Source organism: Podarcis liolepis, assembly GCF_965112155.1.
Source record: "Podarcis liolepis genome assembly, chromosome: 12".
Taxonomy (NCBI): domain Eukaryota; kingdom Metazoa; phylum Chordata; class Lepidosauria; order Squamata; family Lacertidae; genus Podarcis; species Podarcis liolepis.
In genome coordinates this window covers 53,087,410-53,108,049 of record NC_139563.1, presented here as the reverse complement: position 1 = coordinate 53,108,049, position 20,640 = coordinate 53,087,410, and the positions used below count along the sequence as shown (strand labels likewise).

Here is a 20,640-nt window from a genome sequence, read left to right as displayed (position 1 = left end):
CAACATAGTCTTTTTGCCAGATATCAATACACGACTTGCAGTTTTGCAGGATTCTTTGGCAAAATTGCTCAGGTCACTGCTGTGTCATTACTTTTATTGTTGTCGTTTTTATTGACAGCTGACTCATTTAATCTTTTTCCTGTTTGCACACTACCTTGTGAAACCATATGAAAGGCAGTACAGTCTGCTTAAGCGAAGTAATGAAACTGAATTTAAAAACACTTTTGCACAAAACTTTCAGTTCTGGTACTACAGGCAAAATACCTATGACAAAATCCTGTGATGCCACTAAGAAATTCACATCTAACATACATGAAACTATGAACAAATTGGGTGTTATCGCTGGAATGCCCCGAGGTACTTCATGAAGTTTCTGTGTTATTTGAAAATTAGCTCACTAGCCAAAGGGAGTTTCTGAGCGACATTTCTACCCTGGCAGCATTTTCTAAAAGTACTCTGAAACCACTGTACAAAGTAGGAAGTTTCCAAGCAAAAGGACAATATTTGGACTGCAAACTTCTGCTAGCAATCTACACAGAATTGACCTACATAGTTCTTTTCTTTTAAACATGTAACAAGCTTTATTAATAGTCATACAATACATTACATATATATAGGACATCTCTTAAAGTAAACAGAAATTTCAATCATGTACACCAAAAATGAAAAAACCCCATATACTTATCTTTTCTTACATAATAATGAATCTTTAGCTTCAGCTGTATTTATGCTACTTTTTATACTATTATTAACAAAAAGTATCATAACGACTTTGGACTTCCTGTCAATTCCCGTTGTATGATTTTATTCTAATAGTGAATGTACCTACCTTTATTAATCTATTCTTTATATATTCTCTAATACATTCTTACAGCAATTTGGACAGTTGCTCTTATTTCTCATATATTTCTTCATCCAAGGTCAATCAAATACTGCCATATATATATATATGGTATATTTTTGTACATATCTCTTATATTTATCCCATTTTTGTGCAAATTCTTGTCTTGAGCTGCCCCTTTGGCTGTTGGTCAATTCCGCCATTTCCACATATTCTTGTAATTTATTCTGCCAATCCATTATAGTCTGAACATTTCCCCCTTTCCAGTTCTTTCCTACTAGTGTTCGGGCCGCTCACTATTACCCTCATTCCAAAGAGATACTTTAGGTGACTCAAGGGTGTAGGAATATCTAATATGAGGTTTTTGTTCTGTTTAAGACCCAGTGCCATATCATAAACTGCTTTTGACAGTCTTACCAAGTTTCAAAAGCAATTAATCTTGTGAACTGGGAAATACAGTGGTACCTCGCAAGATGAATGCCTCGCAAGACGGAAAACTTGCAAGACGAAAGGGTTTTTTGTTTTTTTGAGCTGCTTCGCAAGACGATTTTCCCTATGGGCTTGCTTCACAAGATGGAAACGTCTTGCAAGTTTGTTTCCTTTTTCTTAACACCGTTAATACAGTTGCGACTTGACTTCGAGGAGCAACTCATAGCACGCGGTGTGGTAGCCTTTTTTGAGGTTTTTGAAGACTTTGGTGATTTTTGAAGCTTTTCCAAAACTTTTCTGACACCGTGCTTCGCAAGACGAAAAAAATTGCAAGACGACAAAACTCGCGGAATGAATTAATTTCGTCTTGCAAGGCACCACTGTACAAGCCCAAAGCAAAGGTTGCAAGGTTTCTAGCTGGGGCAATTAGAATAAGGTCCACTATTTGACTGCTGATTCAGGACCCTAAACTGTGTTTTATATAATCGGCTTTTTGTTTTGTTCTGTGTATATCGCAATTTTTTTTGTTGCTGACGCAAATAAAGTTTCATTCATTCTCTCTCTCAAGCCCAAAGCCTGACTCTCTGGTGTAGGGAAGTGACCACTGTCCTCGCGGGAAGGGTGTTTCTGAGGATGCACTAGGACAACAACAAGTGAGATGTGGTCAACTATTTAAGAATGCCTGACGCTCAAATCAAGTAATACAGAAAACACAGAATACAGAACAGGACAGGCTTCATTCTAGACCATTTACTTGTTCTATTATTTTAAATATATATTAGCCAGTGGCAGGTGGGCCTTGGTGTTGTCCTAGAATCCTCTTAGAAACATTTCTAAGAATTTCCATTACTGATATATTATATATTATAATGGGACCTGATGTGATTAGCTTCCATCTTTCCTATCACTATTTACATGACAGGTTGTTACTTGGAACTATTTTTAAGGGGGGGAAGAAAGAAAGAATATAGACTCAAAGTTAAACGTATCTGTCTCAGAAAAAGAGTACCGTGTTAATGAATACTAATATAGTACCAGTAGTTTGATAGGCAATGGACCAAAAACAGAAATAACTATAGATCAAAACTAGAACATTTACCTAATTTCAAGGTGAATTTGTCATGAGTCAAAGCTAAAGGAGGTTGAACACATACTGATAATTTTGCAAGTGTCGGCTGTTTGCCCTCCACAGTGATCTGTTAGAAGTAAAAATTAGAAAGGCATTTATGGAAATACCAGGTGAATTAGAACACACTGCAACTGAAAAAGGAACAGTAAATTAGTAACAACTTTTGAAGTGCTATTATTTTGTAATTTTCATCAGTTGGAGATCTTCCAAAGAATTATGTACATGAAAATGAGTTTTTAATGAATAGAATGCAATTGGAATATTATGCTCCACTGGGAAATTCCCACTCCCTCTGCCATAAATCTTTGAAACAAAAATATTCACTAAACATCCTTTAATTCCATTGTAGTGAACATATATGCATATACAGTTGAAAAGAAATAAATTAAAAAGCCGGTATCAGGGTGAAGGAAGTCAAAATATTATGTTATATATATTTATGTGGTGTAAATGTTAAGGTTGCGTTGGTTGTAACTTTTATTGTCAATATCTAATTTATAATTTCTTTTTATTGCTGTATATTGTTTTTGTTTTGTTATTTTTGTTATTTTTCTTTTCTTTTTTGTGTTGTTGTTATTGTCCTGATGTATCAAAATAAAATAAAATAAAATAAGAACATATATGCATATACCGTATTGGCCCGAATATAAGCCGCATCCGAATATAAGCTGCACTTTTAAAATTGGAGACGGGGAGAGAGAGGGGGGGAAAATACCAGAATATAAGCCACTTCCTTCCTCGTTGCTCCTGGCTGAATACTGGGGGCGGGGGGGGGAGCTGCACTGTGTTGTCGGCAGCCTTTCCCCTTCCTTGCTCTCTCCCTTCCAGGCCTTGGGGAAGAGGGCGGGGGACTACACACAGGGTGGGCGCCACTTCACCATGCTCCTAGCATTGTTTGCCCTGCGCTCCTACCTGCTTACCATAAGGTCGTGAATATAAGCCGCCCTTTAACTTTTCGCGGTCAGAAATGAGGGGGGAAGTGCGGCTTATATTCAGGCCAATACGGTATTCAACCTAGTTCAGGATTCTTCTGCCTCCACCATCATTACAGTACTTAGATAAAACATTTTGTGTGTGTGTGTGTGTGTGTGTGTGTGTGTGTGTGTGTGTGTGTCTGTTAGCAACATTATGAGTGTATTTATAAACTCATAAGCTGGAGACCAAGTTGCTGCTTCAAGTCATTCAAGGAACCATGTTAGGCATTTTTTTATTTGACCAGCAGACCACAGTGCCAGCAATTGTCATCCAATATACATTTGGGACCAAGTCTCACTAACCTCAGCTGGAAGCCCATGAAAGCATGTACGAGATGTCAATAATTTGGCTGCAGTATTTTGCATTGAAACAATAATTATCAACAAAGATTGTTTCTCTGAAAATCATTATGCTCACTTTTGAAGACAGAAGATTACTGTATACTCTCACTCTCTCTAAAGATAAATCCACACCACTGCTCAAAAGGAGAGAGGTTGAGGCAAAGTGAAGATGCTGTTTCTTCTCCTTGCACCTGTCACTGTTTGCATGCTTGAATAGGATAGCTGAACATGCAACAGTGGAGGAGGAGGAAGTGGAACCAGGTGGGTCTGGGAGTTCATACTGAGCCTTTGATGGGGTATGGAACTCAGCAAGCATCCAAATGATGACAACCTGTGAGTCAGTCCTGGTTCAAGAAGGTAGCATCTTCCCAGAGAGGCTCACTTCCATGACCATAGATAATGTTTATGATTGTTAAACATAATCCTCTCCATAGTTCCAGAAGGCATTTCTCTTAGCTTTCCCCATAACACACAGACCCTTGATGTATTTATCCAGTGCTTTTTTTCTACAAAATGTTTAGGGGTACTCTCATTTTTTACTCAAGAAAACCACCATTTTATAGTTCAATTGGGGAAAAATAAATACAGTAAATGGACAAAAGTACAAAGATTCACAAAATGTTCAGGGGTATGCGTACCCCTGCGTACCCCCAGAAAAAAAGCACTGTATACATCTAATTTTTATTTCTTTAATGCATATCACAAGCAATGTAAATCACCAAAATCTCAGTCACTTCTGTATATTTTCTAGAACTCCCCTCTAAATATAAAAATCTTTTGAGTGTTATACTTGGTCTTAAAGTCCCAAGAAGCACAATACCTTTACTGTCACAGAAGGAACCACCTCTGCTTTTACTTCACTCTCAATGGCTTGCTGTGAAGAAGAAAAAACACACAGAAACAGCAAAATCAGTATCACACAGGAATGCACATATTGTATGGCTAGATTTCAACTTACTGTACAGCTCTTAAAACAATAATAAAAGAATTAAGATGCACAAAAATGTTGGGTGATATATAACTACGGCAGCACAATCACTCAGCCATTCAACTCACTAGAGCTGTGTTCTCAGCATAGTAAAACAGCCAAATCCAATGGATGTCATATTCTTGTGACATTACTATTACTATTACTCTATGTGACAGATAGGTTTGTGCATATCAAATGACTTTTGCTAATGTCTTGGATCTCACCCAAATATTTTTTCAAAATATTTGCTTAAAATTGTCTATAAAAAGAGGAAACAAAGGGCAAGAATGCTCTGTACAATACAGTTAAAGCAACATATTCCAATCTATTCTGTTTTACAGGAGCTTATCTTCCAAGAGGCACAATCTTACACCTAGTGCAATGGTGTGAACTGCTCTAGAGCATAAATAATACTTTATCTTACTCAGTCTATATACGTCATTAACAAGCAGTTTAAAATCATTCAAATTGTAACTACGCATGCCATATTTTAGAGAATATCCTTATTTGCTGCTGAATAAAATGTTTCTCCTATTACTGAAATAAATTACTGAAAACGTTTCAAAAACCAAGAGCCAAACAGCTAAAATATTAAGTAAAATATCTACACACATAATAGTTCTTAATTTAATTACCCCAAAGGAATACCTGAAGGAGCGTCTCCACCCCCATCGTTCTACCCGGACACTGAGGTCCAGCACCGAGGGCCTTCTGGCGGTTCCCTCACTGCGAGAAGCCAAGTTACAGGGAACCAGGCAGAGGGCCTTCTCGGTAGTGGCGCCCTCCTTGTGGAACACCCTCCCACCAGATGTCAAAGAGAACAACAACTACCAGACTTTTAGAAGACATCTGAAGGCAGCCCTGTTTAGGGAAGCTTTTAATGTTTGATGTATCACAGTATTTTAATATTCTTTTGGAAGCTGCCCAGAGTGGCTAGGGAAATCCAGCCAGATGGGTGGGGTATAAATAAATTATTATTATTATTATTATTATTATTATTATTATTATTATTATTATTATTATTAGTTAACAATTTACAGTTAGTGCTTAGGACAGCATACCAGTTGGTGCACTAATTTCAAAGAACTTCTTTTAGCATACAAATTAGAACAAGAGAGAACACAGTCAATGGTTCAATTCAGATACAATATCAGACTATGGTCAAAATAAAAAAATTCCTTCCAGTAGCACCTTAAAGACCAACTAAGTTAGTTCTTGGTATGAGCTTTCGTGTGCATGCACACTTCTTCAGATACACTGAAACAGAAGTTGCCAGATCCTTCTATATAGTGAGAAGGTGGGGAGGGGTGTTACTCAGAAGGGTGGTGGGAATGGGAGATAGGCAGATAGCTGGGAGAGCCTGTTGACGACTCTTAACGACTGTAATAGGTCTTACAGGAAAAGGCAAGGGGTGAGAAGTTGAGAAATGGTATAGTCATGTATAGTGAGATAAGAATCCAATGTCTTTGTTCAGCCCTGGTTTTTCCATTGTTTTAAGTTTGGTAATGAGTTGTAATTCAGCAGCTTCTCTTTCCAGTCTGTTTCTGAAATTCCTTTGTAGTAAAACAGCTACTTTGAGATCTTGTATAGAATGTCCTGGGAGATTGAAGTGTTCTCCTACTGGTTTCTCTGTTTTGTGATTCTTGATGTCAGATTTATGTCCATTTATTCTTTGGCGTAAGGTTTGGCCTGTTTGTCCAATATAGAGAGCTGAAGGACACTGTTGGCATTTGATGGCATACACAATGTTAGACGATGAGCAATTAAATAGTCCCGAGATGGTATGTGTGATGTTGTTGGGGCCAGTAATGGTGTTGTCCGGGTGTATGTGGCAGCAAAGTTGGCATCTGGGTTTATTGCAGGCTCTGGTGCCAGTGTCTGTGTTAACCTCTGGGAGGAAGACCTTTCATTGCCTACAGACAGCCACCCAATCTTAAACAACTCCTAACCCACAATAATACCACAACCAGACTTAACACAGACACTGGCACCAGAGCCTGCAATAAACCCAGATGCCAACTTTGCTGCCACATACACCCGGACAACACCATTACTGGCCCCAACAACATCACACATACCATCTCGGGACTATTTAATTGCTCATCGTCTAACATTGTGTATGCCATCAAATGCCAACAGTGTCCTTCAGCTCTCTATATTGGACAAACAGGCCAAACCTTACGCCAAAGAATAAATGGACATAAATCTGACATCAAGAATCACAAAACAGAGAAACCAGTAGGAGAACACTTCAATCTCCCAGGACATTCTATACAAGATCTCAAAGTAGCTGTTTTACTACAAAGGAATTTCAGAAACAGACTGGAAAGAGAAGCTGCTGAATTACAACTCATTACCAAACTTAAAACAATGGAAAAACCAGGGCTGAACAAAGACATTGGATTCTTATCTCACTATACATGACTATACCATTTCTCAACTTCTCACCCCTTGCCTTTTCCTGTAAGACCTATTACAGTCGTTAAGAGTCGTCAACAGGCTCTCCCAGCTATCTGCCTATCTCCCATTCCCACCACCCTTCTGAGTAACACCCCTCCCCACCTTCTCACTATATAGAAGGATCTGGCAACTTCTGTTTCAGTGTATCTGAAGAAGTGTGCATGCACACGAAAGCTCATACCAAGAACTAACTTAGTTGGTCTTTAAGGTGCTACTGGAAGGAATTTTTTTATTTTGACTATGGCAGACCAACACGGCTACCTATCTACTACTAATATCAGACTATGGTTAGGGAAGCTTACCTATGGCTTGGTGTACTATCTGAATTAAGAAGCCACAGTTAAATCACTTGAAGTCAAATGCAAAAAGAGCAAAAAAGGAAAGCAGACAAGTGGCTATAAACCAGGGCTTGTCTTTGTGTTCTAAAATATAGTTAGCTCAAACCATGGTTTGCCATGATGCCTGAGTATAGCCAATGTTCATTTACAGCTGGAGGCAAACAGTGGTGGATTAACATTTGATTGACAGCTCTTGGTGGGGAAAGGAAGCTGAGTTGAGCTTCTGGAGCAAGCAGCAACTAGCACCAAATAAACATGTGATGGGTGGTGCATGAACATAGTTTAGTATAGGGAGCCAGTTTCTTTTTACTGTGGTTTTGGCTGTCATCATTCATCAACTGAGCACCATGCCAACAATAGCAATGAAGCGCAGCCATAACCAAAGCAGGATTTCATTCATCCTTCTGTAGCTGTACAGTAGTGCAAGATTTCTAAAAGAATAAGTTAACAATTCATTTCAAAATTTATTTTCTCTGTACAAACGTTTTCAAATTAAGACTTGCCTACTGCTTATTGTAATTTAACAAAGCAGAATCCTGATGCATGTTGCACTGGCTTGAGTGGCCCAAATGTGCTACAGGAGCAGATCAAATATACATGATCCTTATGGGGTTTGCTATGGCTACATTCAATGGATATTGGCAATATTTGCATAAGGTACAATAAAAACATTCTGACGATCTGTTATGAATTTCTTATATAATTTACTATTAAGTCTAATTATTAAGGATGTGTACAATTAGTATTAGTTATTGGGTAAATGTTTGATGGCACAGTATTAAAGACTGCAAGTTCAATATAGATGCTACATTTACAGATTTTTTTCTTCAATGTTAGTGATCCTTTATATTATAAAAAGCATTCTAAACCAAGAACAAACCTTGGTTACAGGTCATGGTTTCTTTGGAGCAAGACAAACCGGAAACCCGGGTTTGCACATAACACTAAGCCAAACCATGACTTAACTCCCAATCGTGCAGCAGCAACAGGAAAGAGGAAGGAGTGAAGCAGCTATGGGGTGTTTTTTCTGTGCATCAGCAAGCTTGTCTTGGTGTTAAAAGTGAATAAGACTTTAGAGAACAGAAAAAGTCTCACTTAAGAAAGCCACTGTATTTAAGCATATAACATCATGACTAATATTGGGTAGGATACCAAGAAAAGGACTAGTTTCTTGCACCAGGTGGTTTGGTTTTACATTTCTCAAAATAGCACACACACACACACACACACACACAACAAAAAAGGTAGGGCAAGCCACTTTTATAACTAAGTGAACATTTAAATAAATTAATAATAATAATAATAGTAATAATAATAATAATAATAATAATAATAATAATAATAATAATAATAATGTTAATTGACCTTTATGGACATAACACTGCTTATAACAGTTACTGATATGGCATGGGGATCTACTTAAAAATCTCTCTGGGCATGACCAAGTCACTTAGTAGGTTTAGGGCTCCTGGCCATTGTTCTAAATTTAAGCTCAGTGTTCATTAGTTTAACAACATGCTATAAGCACTATCTATCAGGTTTGAAAGTATACAATTTCTATAAAAACAAATCTCTGTAAGAATATTTGTAAGTTTGAAGGTTACGTACAGACACAGAATCAAGATCAGGTGAGACCGTCACAAGAAGTGCAAAATCTTCATTTTTTTCCATTTTAGGCACAACGTCTGTAAAAAACAGGTAACTAGGAAGTTTAGTCAGTGATTTCATAACCATGTTATTGAGACTTAGAGCTGAAGTTTCAACTTAGGATAAAACCCCGTATGTGGAGATTCACAAGTTATAGTCTGGTGAATACTTGCCCAAAGGGAGCGATACCGAATAGTAACAAAGTTACTATTATTTTTTTATAGTAAAGTTCTTTTCCATATTTATTTTATTGACCTTGATCTGAAAGGTTCAGCTTCTACTCACATATGCGTCCTCACACTTTGTTAATGCAACAAAGACCCATATTCATATAAACTTCACTTACAACATTTTATTTCAGAATGTTTTCAAAATTTTCATCAAAATTTAACTACAGGATTCCTTTCAAACTGCCTCCCTCTTGCAAAGCCAACCTTCTCCTTCACAGTTATCTTATTCTGCTCTCCTTATACCCAAGACATTATTATATAAAACAACACAGAGGAGGCATAAAGTAAATAGTAAATTAAAGGGAAAGAAATAAAATAAAATAAATGAAAGATGGAAGGGGAGAAAAGTACTTTTGCCCCAGTAGCCATCAAGACCTACTCTTAGCCCCTCCCTCTCACCTGCTGAAATTTCAGACCGCTTCACAGCCAATCCCTCTATTTTAAACATTTTGCTGCTTGCCAGCAGATGCTCTATGTCTGCCATCTTGGTTTCCACATGGTGTATAATTCTCCCACAGTGCATTGGGCCAGTGGGCTGTGGGGAAACCAAGAGGGTAGCCAGAGGACCGCAGCAATGAGGGCTCAGTGTTCTGCTGTTGTCAAGTGATAAGAAGTTTAAAAATAAAGGAGGGAAGCTGCCTGGTTCACAAGGAGGTAGGGGTGTTTTAAAATAATAATAAAAAAATTATTTATACCCCGCCCTTCCCAGTTCAGAAAACCGGGCTCTGGGTGGCTAGCAACAAATTTAAAACACTTAATTGATGCAACAAAAAACAGTATTAAAAAAAAATTCAGAATTCAAAAATCAATTTAGGGGGGAAATCCATTCAATAAACATTAGATGATCACCAGGGCTAGATGGCTAAGTTAGTCCTATTTGGTCCAGCGAGGAGACCAGAGGAGAATTAGCTGTGGGATCCCAGAGCGGATAATCTTCATAAAAAGGGGAGGGGGAGGGAAGAGAAGGGGAATAAAAGATCAGGCTAAATTCAAATTGAAAGCCAGGCAGAATAGCTGACTTACAGGCCCTGCGGAACGAAGTTAAATCCTGAAGGGCCCTGGTCTCATGGGACAGAGCATTCCACCAGGTCGGAGCCATCACTGAGAAGGCCCTGGCCCTGGGGGAGGATAGTCTGACTTCCTTAGGGCCCAGGACCTCTAAACTTTGGTTATTCATGGACCGTAAGGTCCTCTGCGGGGCATACCAGGAGAGGTGGTCCCGTAAATATGAGGGCCCTAAGCCACAAAGGGCTTTAAAGGTCAAAACCAGCACCTTAAAAAACAAACAACTCAATGAGGTAAGAAACGTAGGCCAGGGTGAGAAAAGGGGAGTATGTAGGAAGGGGTCCACCGGCAGGTAATGTGCCAAAGTCCCTCTTAAACCTCAGCAAAGACTGGGAAAGCCACGTAAAGTGACAGCAGAACAGGAGAGGCTTTTTTATTTTTTAAGAGCCCTGCCTCCGCTCCCCAGATGGGAATCAAGGGCTGAACATGTGCATTGCCATGCAGCCAGGAGGGTGGGGGGCAATGACCTAGAGCACATCTCCTCCAAGGTCTATTTGGCCCCTGAAGTACATTTTAACTAGGGTTGCCATATCTTGAAGAGCAAAAAAGAGGGCAAACCAAGCCGCTGCCAGTGTGCGGGGGGGCGCCACCGGTGCCGCGCCGAGCCTGAGCCGCTGCCAGTCCAAATGGAGGCAAGGACCCCAGCTCCCACCTAACCTTCACTGTGACAGCCTCGCTCCGCTGTGGCGCTTCCGGGGCACAGCGCCCTCCCGAGCATGCGCATGCCTCCCTAAAACAACCTCACCCCTCCCAAAAAACCCAGACATTTTCTTTAAAGTGTAAAAATCCACCCAGGTGGGCATGCTCCCCCCCCCCCAAAAGAGGACATGTTGGGGTTTTCTCAGATGTATGGCAACCTGATTTTAACCCTTTATTCACCCTGCGTAGTTGCCCTCCCTTCCAGGATCACATGCCGGCAATGGGTGTGCAAAAATTGGAAGTAGCTACCCCACATTAACATGCATGCATAATTTATCTCTCTCTCACACACACACACCTCACAGGGGAGGAAGTGCCATACCATGTGCAGTTATAGCTTTCAAAAAACAAATGCCTTTATTGGGAATGTAGAAGAAAGAGAGCACTCAGAAGAGGAAAAGTATTGAATGCTATTCTGCTACCAGAACAGAAAATGAAGGAAGGAAAGGGGAAGGTGAGTGGCCAGATCCCTTGTGAAGCTACAGATGCTCCCACTCTGCTTCATTTCTGGCGCTTTATGTTCCTCGGTCAACTTAGGTTTGGACTCTTTCTGTTTCTCAGCTCCAGTTCTCCCCATTCCTTGCCCATTCCTGTCACAGCAGCCTCTTTTTTATGAAGAGGCTTCTTCCAGGAAGAGCTCCAGGAAAAAAACATCATTGGTGAACACCTTCACTCTTCCTGGGACACTATGGACATTTTTCTAAGTGTCTATATAAATTATATATTTTTCCAGTTATTTATATTCTGCCTTTCAGGAAATACCTGGATTACCAAGATGGCTTACAATTAACATTCATTTACATATGTTAAAAACACAACAAACATGGAAGAACCAGAGGTATTTTTTCTAGGTGAGTTATTCCTTCATTGTAAATCTGTTGCCAGAATTGTTATAGCAAACTTTTTTTAGGGGAAATGGCATAACCCGTTACTACTACTACATAGATATTTTACTATTGGTGGGAGGAGAATTAAAATCATAGTGAAAAATTTGTTTATTTGCATAGCTACTTCATTAAATACAAATTAAAGATAAATCCTAGTTAGATTTTAATGGACAGCCAACCAACCACAACTGATATAATTTCAATAAAAAGGGGGGGGAACCATACCTTTGATTTTTCTGGCTTCTTTAATGATTTTCTGAAGTTTATTCATTTCTGCATCATATTCTTCATAGTTTATATCCCGAGCCTCAACTTTTGGAGCTTGAAATAAAGATGGATCTGTACCAAGGTAGGAGCATTGCAGATCACCGCTATCACTCAGTGTGACTATCACACCTTTCAAATCTCTACATAAAAAGGGGGGAAAGCTGAACAGCATCATACTGAAACAGCACAGAATGCCAATGAAATGTCCTTTGCTATTAAAAATGCTTCCAAACATATTTTTTTCACAGGAACTATTAGTACATTTTGGGGGGCAAATCTATTTCTACTGAGTTTGTGTGGCTGGTGAAATCAGATCACTTGTAATAATCAAAGTACCACCATCATGTTTCATGTCACCCGAATTGTCCAGTAGCACCTTAAAGGTAAAGGTAAAGGGACCCCTGACCATTAGGTCCAGTCGTGGCCGACTCTGGGGTTGTGGCGCTCATCTCGCTTTATTGGCCGAGGGAGCCGGCGTACAGCTTCTGGGTCATGTGGCCAGCATGACTAAGCCACTTCTGGCGAACCAGACTAGCGCACAGAAACACCGTTTACCTACCTGCCGGAGCGGTACCTATTTATCTACTTGCACTTTGACGTGCTTTCAAACTGCTAGGATGGCAGGATCAGGGCCTGAGCAACAGGAGCTCGCCCCATCATGGGGATTCGAACCGCCGACCTTCTGATCGGCAAGCCCACAATCGTACCTTAGAGACCAGCTAAGTTTGTTCTTGGTATAAGCTTTCATTTGCATGCTTGAGGTGGTCTCCAAGGTGGTCTCTGGACAATTTTTTTATTTTTATATATATATTTCGACTGCGTTAGACCAACACGGCTACCTACCTCAATCATGTCACCAGAAGTTTGTTGTGAACAAGACATGTAATTAAGAAACTGCTAAAATACCTCTAGCAACAAAGAATTTTAGTATTTACACTCCCAAATCTGTTTTAAAAAGAAGCCTACAGTGGTACCCCGCAAGACGAACGCCTCGCAAGACGGAAAACCCGCTAGACGAAAGGGTTTTCCGTTTTGGAGGCGCTTCGCAAAACGAATTTCCCTATGGGCTTGCTTCGCAAGACGACAGCCCATAGGAAAATCTCCGGGACAGCGGGGAAGCGCAGCGCGTCTTCCCCACTGTTCTCGGACCTCCTCCCCCCCCCCGCCCGGCATCAGAACGAAGCTCCGATGCCGGGAGGTGGGGGGGGGGAGCCTCCTTCCCCCGCCCGGCATCAGAACGAAGCTCCGATGCCGGGAGGTGGGGGGGGGAAAGCCTCCTTCCCCCGCCCGGCATCAGAACGAAGCTCCGATGCCGGGAGGTGGGGGGGGGGAAAGCCTCCTTCCCCCGCCCGGCATCAGAACGAAGCTCCGATGCCGGGAGGTGGGGGGGGGAAAGCCTCCTTCCCCCGCCCGGCATCAGAACGAAGCTCCGATGCCGGGAGGTGGGGGGGGGGGAAAGCCTCCTTCCCCCGCCCGGCATCAGAACGAAGCTCCGATGCCGGGAGGTGGGGGGGGAAAGCCTCCTTCCCCCGCCCGGCATCAGAACGAAGCTCCGATGCCGGGAGGTGGGGGGGGAAAAGCCTCCTTCCCCCGCCCGGCATCAGAACGAAGCTCCGATGCCGGGAGGTGGGGGGGGAAAGCCTCCTTCCCCCGCCCGGCATCAGAACGAAGCTCCGATGCCGGGAGGTGGGGGGGGGAAAGCCTCCTTCCCCCGCCCGGCATCAGAACGAAGCTCCGATGCCGGGAGGTGGGGGGGGGAAGCCTCCTTCCCCCGCCCGGCATCAGAACGAAGCTCCGATGCCGGGCGGGGGGGGGAGCCTCCTTCCCCCGCCCGGCATCAGAACGAAGAGCTCCGATGCCGGGAGGTGTGGGGGGGGAAAGCCTCCTTCCCCCGCCCGGCATCAGAACGAAGAGCTCCGATGCCGGGAGGTGGGGGGGGGGAAAGCCTCCTTCCCCCGCCCGGCATCAGAACGAAGCTCCGATGCCGGGAGGTGGGGGGGGAAAGCCTCCTTCCCCCGCCCGGCATCAGAACGAAGCTCCGATGCCGGGCGGGGGGGGGGGAAAGCCTCCTCCCCCCGCCCGGCATCAGAACGAAGCTCCGATGCCGGGCGGGGGGGGGGGAAGCCTCCTCCCCCCGCCCGGCATCGGATGGCTTTCCTGAAGACTTGGGGTGGGAGGAGGGTTTTCCTTCCCACCGCCAACATTCAGAATGCTGTTCTGAATGTTGGCGGTGGGGAGGAAAAACCCTCCTCCCACCGCAAGCCCCGGGAACAGAGAAGAAGCGCTGCGCCCCTTCCCCTCTGTTCCCGTACCTGTCCTGAAGGCTTGCGGTGGGGAGAAAAGCCCTTCTCCACACCGCCAGCCTGGCAAGCGGTTTCCCTAGGAACGCATTAATTGATTTCCAATGCATTCCTATGGGAAACCGTTCTTCGCAAGACGAAAAACTCGCAAGAAGAAAAAACTTGCGGAACCAATTAATTTCGTCTTGCGAGGCACCACTGTACTTAAATGAGCAATGAGATGAGTTTGTAAAATGCTTATAACTTTTTTGCTGTTAGCAAAACCCTTCTGTGGGTTGCTACAGCACAAAGAAGCAAGCAACAGCAGCTGCATTATGTGTAGACAAATTTAAGTCTAGAACCTAATGAAAGGGGAAAGGAGTTAGGAGTACAGGGAAGTTACAGCTGGTTGATAGGTGAAGTATAAGCACCCGCTACCCTACAGCTCTGAAAATTGCCCTTTCCCCAAGCTGCTTTTCTCAGGATTTAACACAGAGCATGATTCATTTGGTTCTAACTTATTTAGATCCCTAGTCCGCAAATATGATACACACAAATCTAGTTTGTATTAGTCAAACTTGTCTGTATCCTAAACATTTGCACTAGCATGTTCACCTGCAACGTTATGGTAACATAATCGTTATGTTGAGTTTATGTGATTCAACACTGGCATAGCGCATACTAAACATTTGTGTGCTCATGATTTGGTAATAAGTCCATAAATGCTCCATACAAGTTTAATAGCCCATTGAGAGTCTTTTGAAGACTTGGACCAAAAAGGCAATCTTCAAACATTCCTATTTTTGGTAATCTATTCTTTCTGCCAATAGTTCCTTTATGGTTGCTCTGCTTTCAAGAAATATTGGCTGTTTAAGCAAAGGGTTGTAAAATACAATGATTTTCCTTTGCTCTGGTTGGATATGCTGCAATCCTATACACACTTAAGAAAATTTAAATTACATTAACTTTGCTGACATTTAAGCAGTCAAACTACATGCAGGACTGTAGTGGGGTTTTTTTAAGTACATTTCCTCCAGGTCCTAAAAGCTATGGTGTTTTATATTTTAAAATTAAGCATACAGGACTCCATGAAAACTTTAAAGATTTTTCTTCCCCGTAATTTTTTCCATGCATTCATAACTGCATTGATATAAAAGCAAGGTAGCAATTGAATTATGAAGTATTAATTTATCTTATGGAACACCTGACCCCCAGACGGTCTTAGTTTAACCAAACTCAAAGCTGCAGTTCTCAAATGGTTTGCCCCAGAACAGTGTCAGCGGTACTATTAACTGAGCAAGTTGCTTCAGGGCTGCAATTATAAAAGGGATCTAAAATAAATTTTATAGCCATTTTCCTGCAGCTACTGTAATTGTCTGTATAGCTATGAACATTACTACTGTAACACATTTCAAACAAAGTACAGTTTCAATTACTTATTGTTGAGGTAGAATATTTTTGAAAGATCTTAAAAGAAGCCAAATAAATGTAAGAACTAAAAGACTTTATTTATTTATTACTGAAGAAACTCAATTGAAACAAATTATTTTGGTACCCATAATACAGTTACTGTTCAAAGCAAATTCTCCACACATATGGTAGTAATTTGAAAATCTATCTTTTACTGGATTTTGGACAAAAATAATAGCATATGCTTTTTGCATGTTTCTTTTGCAAAACAAATTGCTCAAAACATAGCAGTTTAACAAATCCAAGTGCTTTGCATACTTTTTGTCATACAATAAAACAGTAATCATTCCAGATGGATTAATAAAGCCTTGGATCTATAAATTACCTGGCTGCCTGTTTGATTTTTTAAAAACCATTTTTACTCTACCATGTACTATTTTATACTTTAGAAAAGTATTCCCATTTAACAGCAAACATCCCTTTTATCTTTAAAGAATGACCACGCTAATGAATCCTGCAATATTAATAATATATCCAATTAGAAAGTGTGAATAATGTTTTCTCTGGTGTTATTGTTGCAGTTCTTATTACTTCACTCAGTGTAATGAAGATTCTGAGCATGTCTGACTGTCTTCACCACCTGGTTTCTGCACTGACTTCCATGGAAGTAGGTTATAATCTGAAACATTCATGATCTACATTATCAGAAAGTCTGAATTCTTCAGTATTTTTTCTGGATGGTGACAGTCAAAAATACAAACCGTGCACAATAGCTAACATCGCTTATGAAGTGAGAACAATGTATGCAACAAAACAGGCGTCAAAAACTGAGAATTTTTTTAAATATAAAAGTAATTTCTCTCTCCCTCTCAACAGCCTTCCAATAAAAAAGGGACGTGGGTGGCGCTGTGGTCTAAACCACTGAGCCTCTTGGCCTTACTGATCAGAAGGTCAGCAGTTCGAATTCCCACGAGGTCCCGTTGCTCTGTCCCAGTTCCTGCCAACCTAGTAGTTTGAAAGCACACCAGTGCCAGTAGATAAGTAGGTCCCGCTGCAGCGGGAAGGTAAACGGTATTTCCACGCACTCTGGTTTGCGTCACGGTGTTCCATTGCACCAGAAGCGGTTTAGTCATGCTGGCCACATGACCCAGAAAGCTGTCTGTGGACAAACGCCGGCTCCCTAGGCCTGAAAGCAAGATGAGTGCCGCAACCCCATAGTCGCCTTTGACTGGACAAAAATGTTCAGTGCTTTTTTAGTCCATGACAGCTTGGTCAAGTTTTTCTTAACTTTTTCAGACACAGAGGTCCTTGGCCAAAGCACCATTCATCCTCCAGACAAATTAAACCACCAGGGATAGCACATCCCATTTCAACCTACCCCACTAACACCTGCACTACCCACCCCGCCACCTCTGCCACTGCTGGAAGAGCAGCACCAGCAGCGGTACTGATTTGGGGCAACATCACACCAATTTGGGGAGAGACCTCTCACACTCCACAATATCTTGTGTGATTTCAATGAGCTCTCATCATAAACTGCCATGATTTCACCCCAAATCAGTGCCAATATCAGTGCAATTTCTTCACAGGCAGTGAAGATGGTGAAGCATCCACAGGGGCGCCACCACAGGGCTTCTGCCGCCTGAGGCAATGGACTCACCCCACCTAATGGCTGTGCTGGCTCTGACTTTCAGGATATATTTCTCATGGGTGTATACCTCTCAGTGCAAATGAGTGCCTCAAACTATGATCCTAGTTGTAGTCATTTATTATTATATTAAAATTCATGTACTGGTTAGTCGCTTTTCTGACAGAGTGAAAATAAAACCATATACAGTATGTGAAAATAACACCATGTATCCTAAAGTCACCACAGTCTGCATTGATGTTCATACTAACAAACCCAAACTCTGGGTAAGTGCAGGAACCACTAGAGTCTCTCGCTGCTCAGAGATTGGGGTCTATGGAACAATAAAGTTGCTCCTTAGATAACTTTGATTGCACACCTACATATGGCAGCTAGAATGACCATTGCACAGTTTTGGACAAATTTAGATGGGGCCAATCTTACTACATGGTACACTAAAGTGTAGGATATTGTCTTGTTGGAAGAATGATTTCATACCTATTTTGGTCTGACTTTCTTTTATTTTTAAGCAAGGAGGAATATGGCTGAGGACCCATCTTGGCCTATGAATGAATATGGCTGATAGAGCGACTCAGGACAATTGAATACTTTAATTACTTTCCCTTGGTATAATAGGGTTTGTGTTTTATAACTTTGTCTTGTTTAACCCCTCTGTCTATGCTATAAATTGTTCTAGTTGCTACCTGCCATGCATTCATATACCTGTGGTTTATTTATTTTGGCTTTATTTTATGTCTATATTTGCTCAAGGGTGATCTATTATTATATATGGACTATGTATATTGCTATCAGCTCCTGAATTTTGCAGAATCCTGTATAACCGTTTTTTGACAATTAATAAAAACTATTTAACAACAAAATAGCTGTTTTCAAGCTAAAACTTTCAGAGACGGACTAGTATCATCCTATTATAATATAAGTGTTGCACTTTTATTTTTTTAAAGACGTCTGAAACATGAAGATAGACAGCTAATTAATGAATGTTAAAAATGACTCTACCGAAACTTATATGAAGGCAGCTCATTAAACTTTTTTGTCACATTGGAACAATAAGAAAAATCTTCCCAAAAGCAGGTCAGCAACTTTTAGTTACCACTGCCACCCGCTGGTGACGGCACCATAATATATAGTAAAAAGTTTTTATTATATTGACTGAACCAAAAGAAAGCCAAAAAAATTAATTTGTGCTTATGGGGTGCCTGCTGTGTTAAATTAAATGGGTGTCAAACCTTTTTACAAGGTCAAAATTATAGCTAGATTGTCTACATAAGATGAAATTCTAGAACTACAATATACCTACACATAATATGTAATACTTTCCATTAATTCTTAAACTGTAGTACAATTTAAACCAGGGGTGCAATTCACCAAAGTACTCCTCCTGTGAATGACCCATAGGCATTAATAGGTGGGTTTGAAAGGAGTGCTTCATGGACTGTACTTTCCAGGTCATGAAAATGATATTGAGTCTTATTACAAAATTTAATTAGTGGCTAAGAGAAGAGATTTGTTAAATTAGAACCATATGCACCAAATACAATTTAAAATGTATATTTCTCTAAATTTAGAAACATTTTGCTAGTACCTCATCTTTCCATTCCTGCTGCTTTAAGATAATACCATATCATATACATAGTTTATTTGCTATATACACATGTACGTTCCACTGCTCTGAATAACTTATACATATGCTATTCAAGGAAAGGATAAAGTTTTGAAGGCAACCCAACTAAATTTTCCCCAAAAGAAATCAAGAAACCCAGCCATATGTCCCTATATCATATATTAAAACATGGTTCTCCCTGTTGCAAAGGTTTGGGGTAAGAAACAAGAGGCTGAAAAACAAAGTAGAAAGCTTACAAGGTACAAAAATATTACTCTAGCTCCCATGCACCTCATCATATTCCAATTATGAGTTCAGAAGCTAAGGCACATTGGATGGCTGTTGCAAAGCTCATCCACCTGGAAGTCAAATTTTAATTTAGTTTATAATTTATATACTGTTTTTAAATAATATTTAAAGCAGCTTTCAAGAATACAATATAACAAACCACTAGCAAAGTTGATCAGATGTGACAACTGTCCCATAACTTTCTCCAGCAAACAGTTATTCCTTGAGAACACATTGTCAGATGTGGGGCAAGGCTAGAGTCCCACAGGCTAGAAGAAAGGCAGTTATGATGGCCCAGTTACTCTCCTCCAAGACTCTTTCCCTGACCACGGGGAGTCAGAGCTCCTTTGTTTTCACTCTCCCCTTTCCGCTGCCTTTTCTATATGTGGCTCTTTCAGATATGCCCACCTGTTGGACCTCTGGCCATACTTATCAGTAGGTTGTTACCCAGAAGGAGGTCATTTCAGGCTGTCCAAAAGGAATCTTGATTCCTTGCCTAAAAACAGCAACCCAGTGCAGATTTGCTGCTTCCCTGCTCCCTTTTAAATAAATACATACTGACTTTCATCAGAGAGATGATGTAGAAAGCTAAGGAAGCAAAATTTAATAATTGTAAAAAGGAAAAAAAATATTCAGAGATCTCACATCAGTTTACGACAACATGATGTAATGTGTCTTAGGCTGCAATCCTGTACCCACTTGAGTTGAAGTAAGCCCCCTAGAACACAATGGGACTTACTCAAGAGTAGGCAAATGCCAGCATGTGCTGTTAATGAAACCCAGAAGGATTTCAAGAATTACTTGGGAAGGAAAGGCTACATTATATCATAAGTAAAGGCTATATTATATGAATATGATGTCAACACACACACAACAGAAAAAAACGGAAGAGTTAAGCAATGAGGGTAACCTAGATTCCTGCACTGCAGGGGGTTGGACTAGATGACCACTGGGTTCTTTTCCAACTCTACAATTCTATGATTCTATGATTTTAACTTTGTATCATCAGTGTCTGACCAAAATAAAAAGAAGAGAAAGTAAAGGTATTCTGTGTTATATTTCCATGATAATCTTCACAAATCTTGTGTGATCTTGCATATAGCCTTTTTTATTAAGAAAGTACAATAATCTAGT

The 20,640-nt window shown here is 40.8% G+C and overlaps 1 protein-coding gene across 5 annotated transcripts in view; it reads right to left on the bottom strand.

Annotated features, from left to right (window-relative positions):
- The window catches only part of BBS9 (Bardet-Biedl syndrome 9), a 222,502-nt gene that overhangs the window by 176,681 nt on the left and 25,181 nt on the right, over positions 1 to 20,640 (bottom strand). For all 5 annotated transcript variants that reach the window (XM_083468777.1, XM_083468776.1, XM_083468774.1 and 2 more), the window contains 4 exons: positions 12,237 to 12,418; positions 9,092 to 9,168; positions 4,536 to 4,589; positions 2,370 to 2,466 (listed from right to left, as the gene is read on the bottom strand). In XM_083468777.1, coding sequence (XP_083324903.1) covers positions 2,370 to 2,466; positions 4,536 to 4,589; positions 9,092 to 9,168; positions 12,237 to 12,418 — 410 coding nt within the window. The remainder of the gene's footprint in view (positions 1 to 2,369; positions 2,467 to 4,535; positions 4,590 to 9,091; positions 9,169 to 12,236; positions 12,419 to 20,640) is intronic.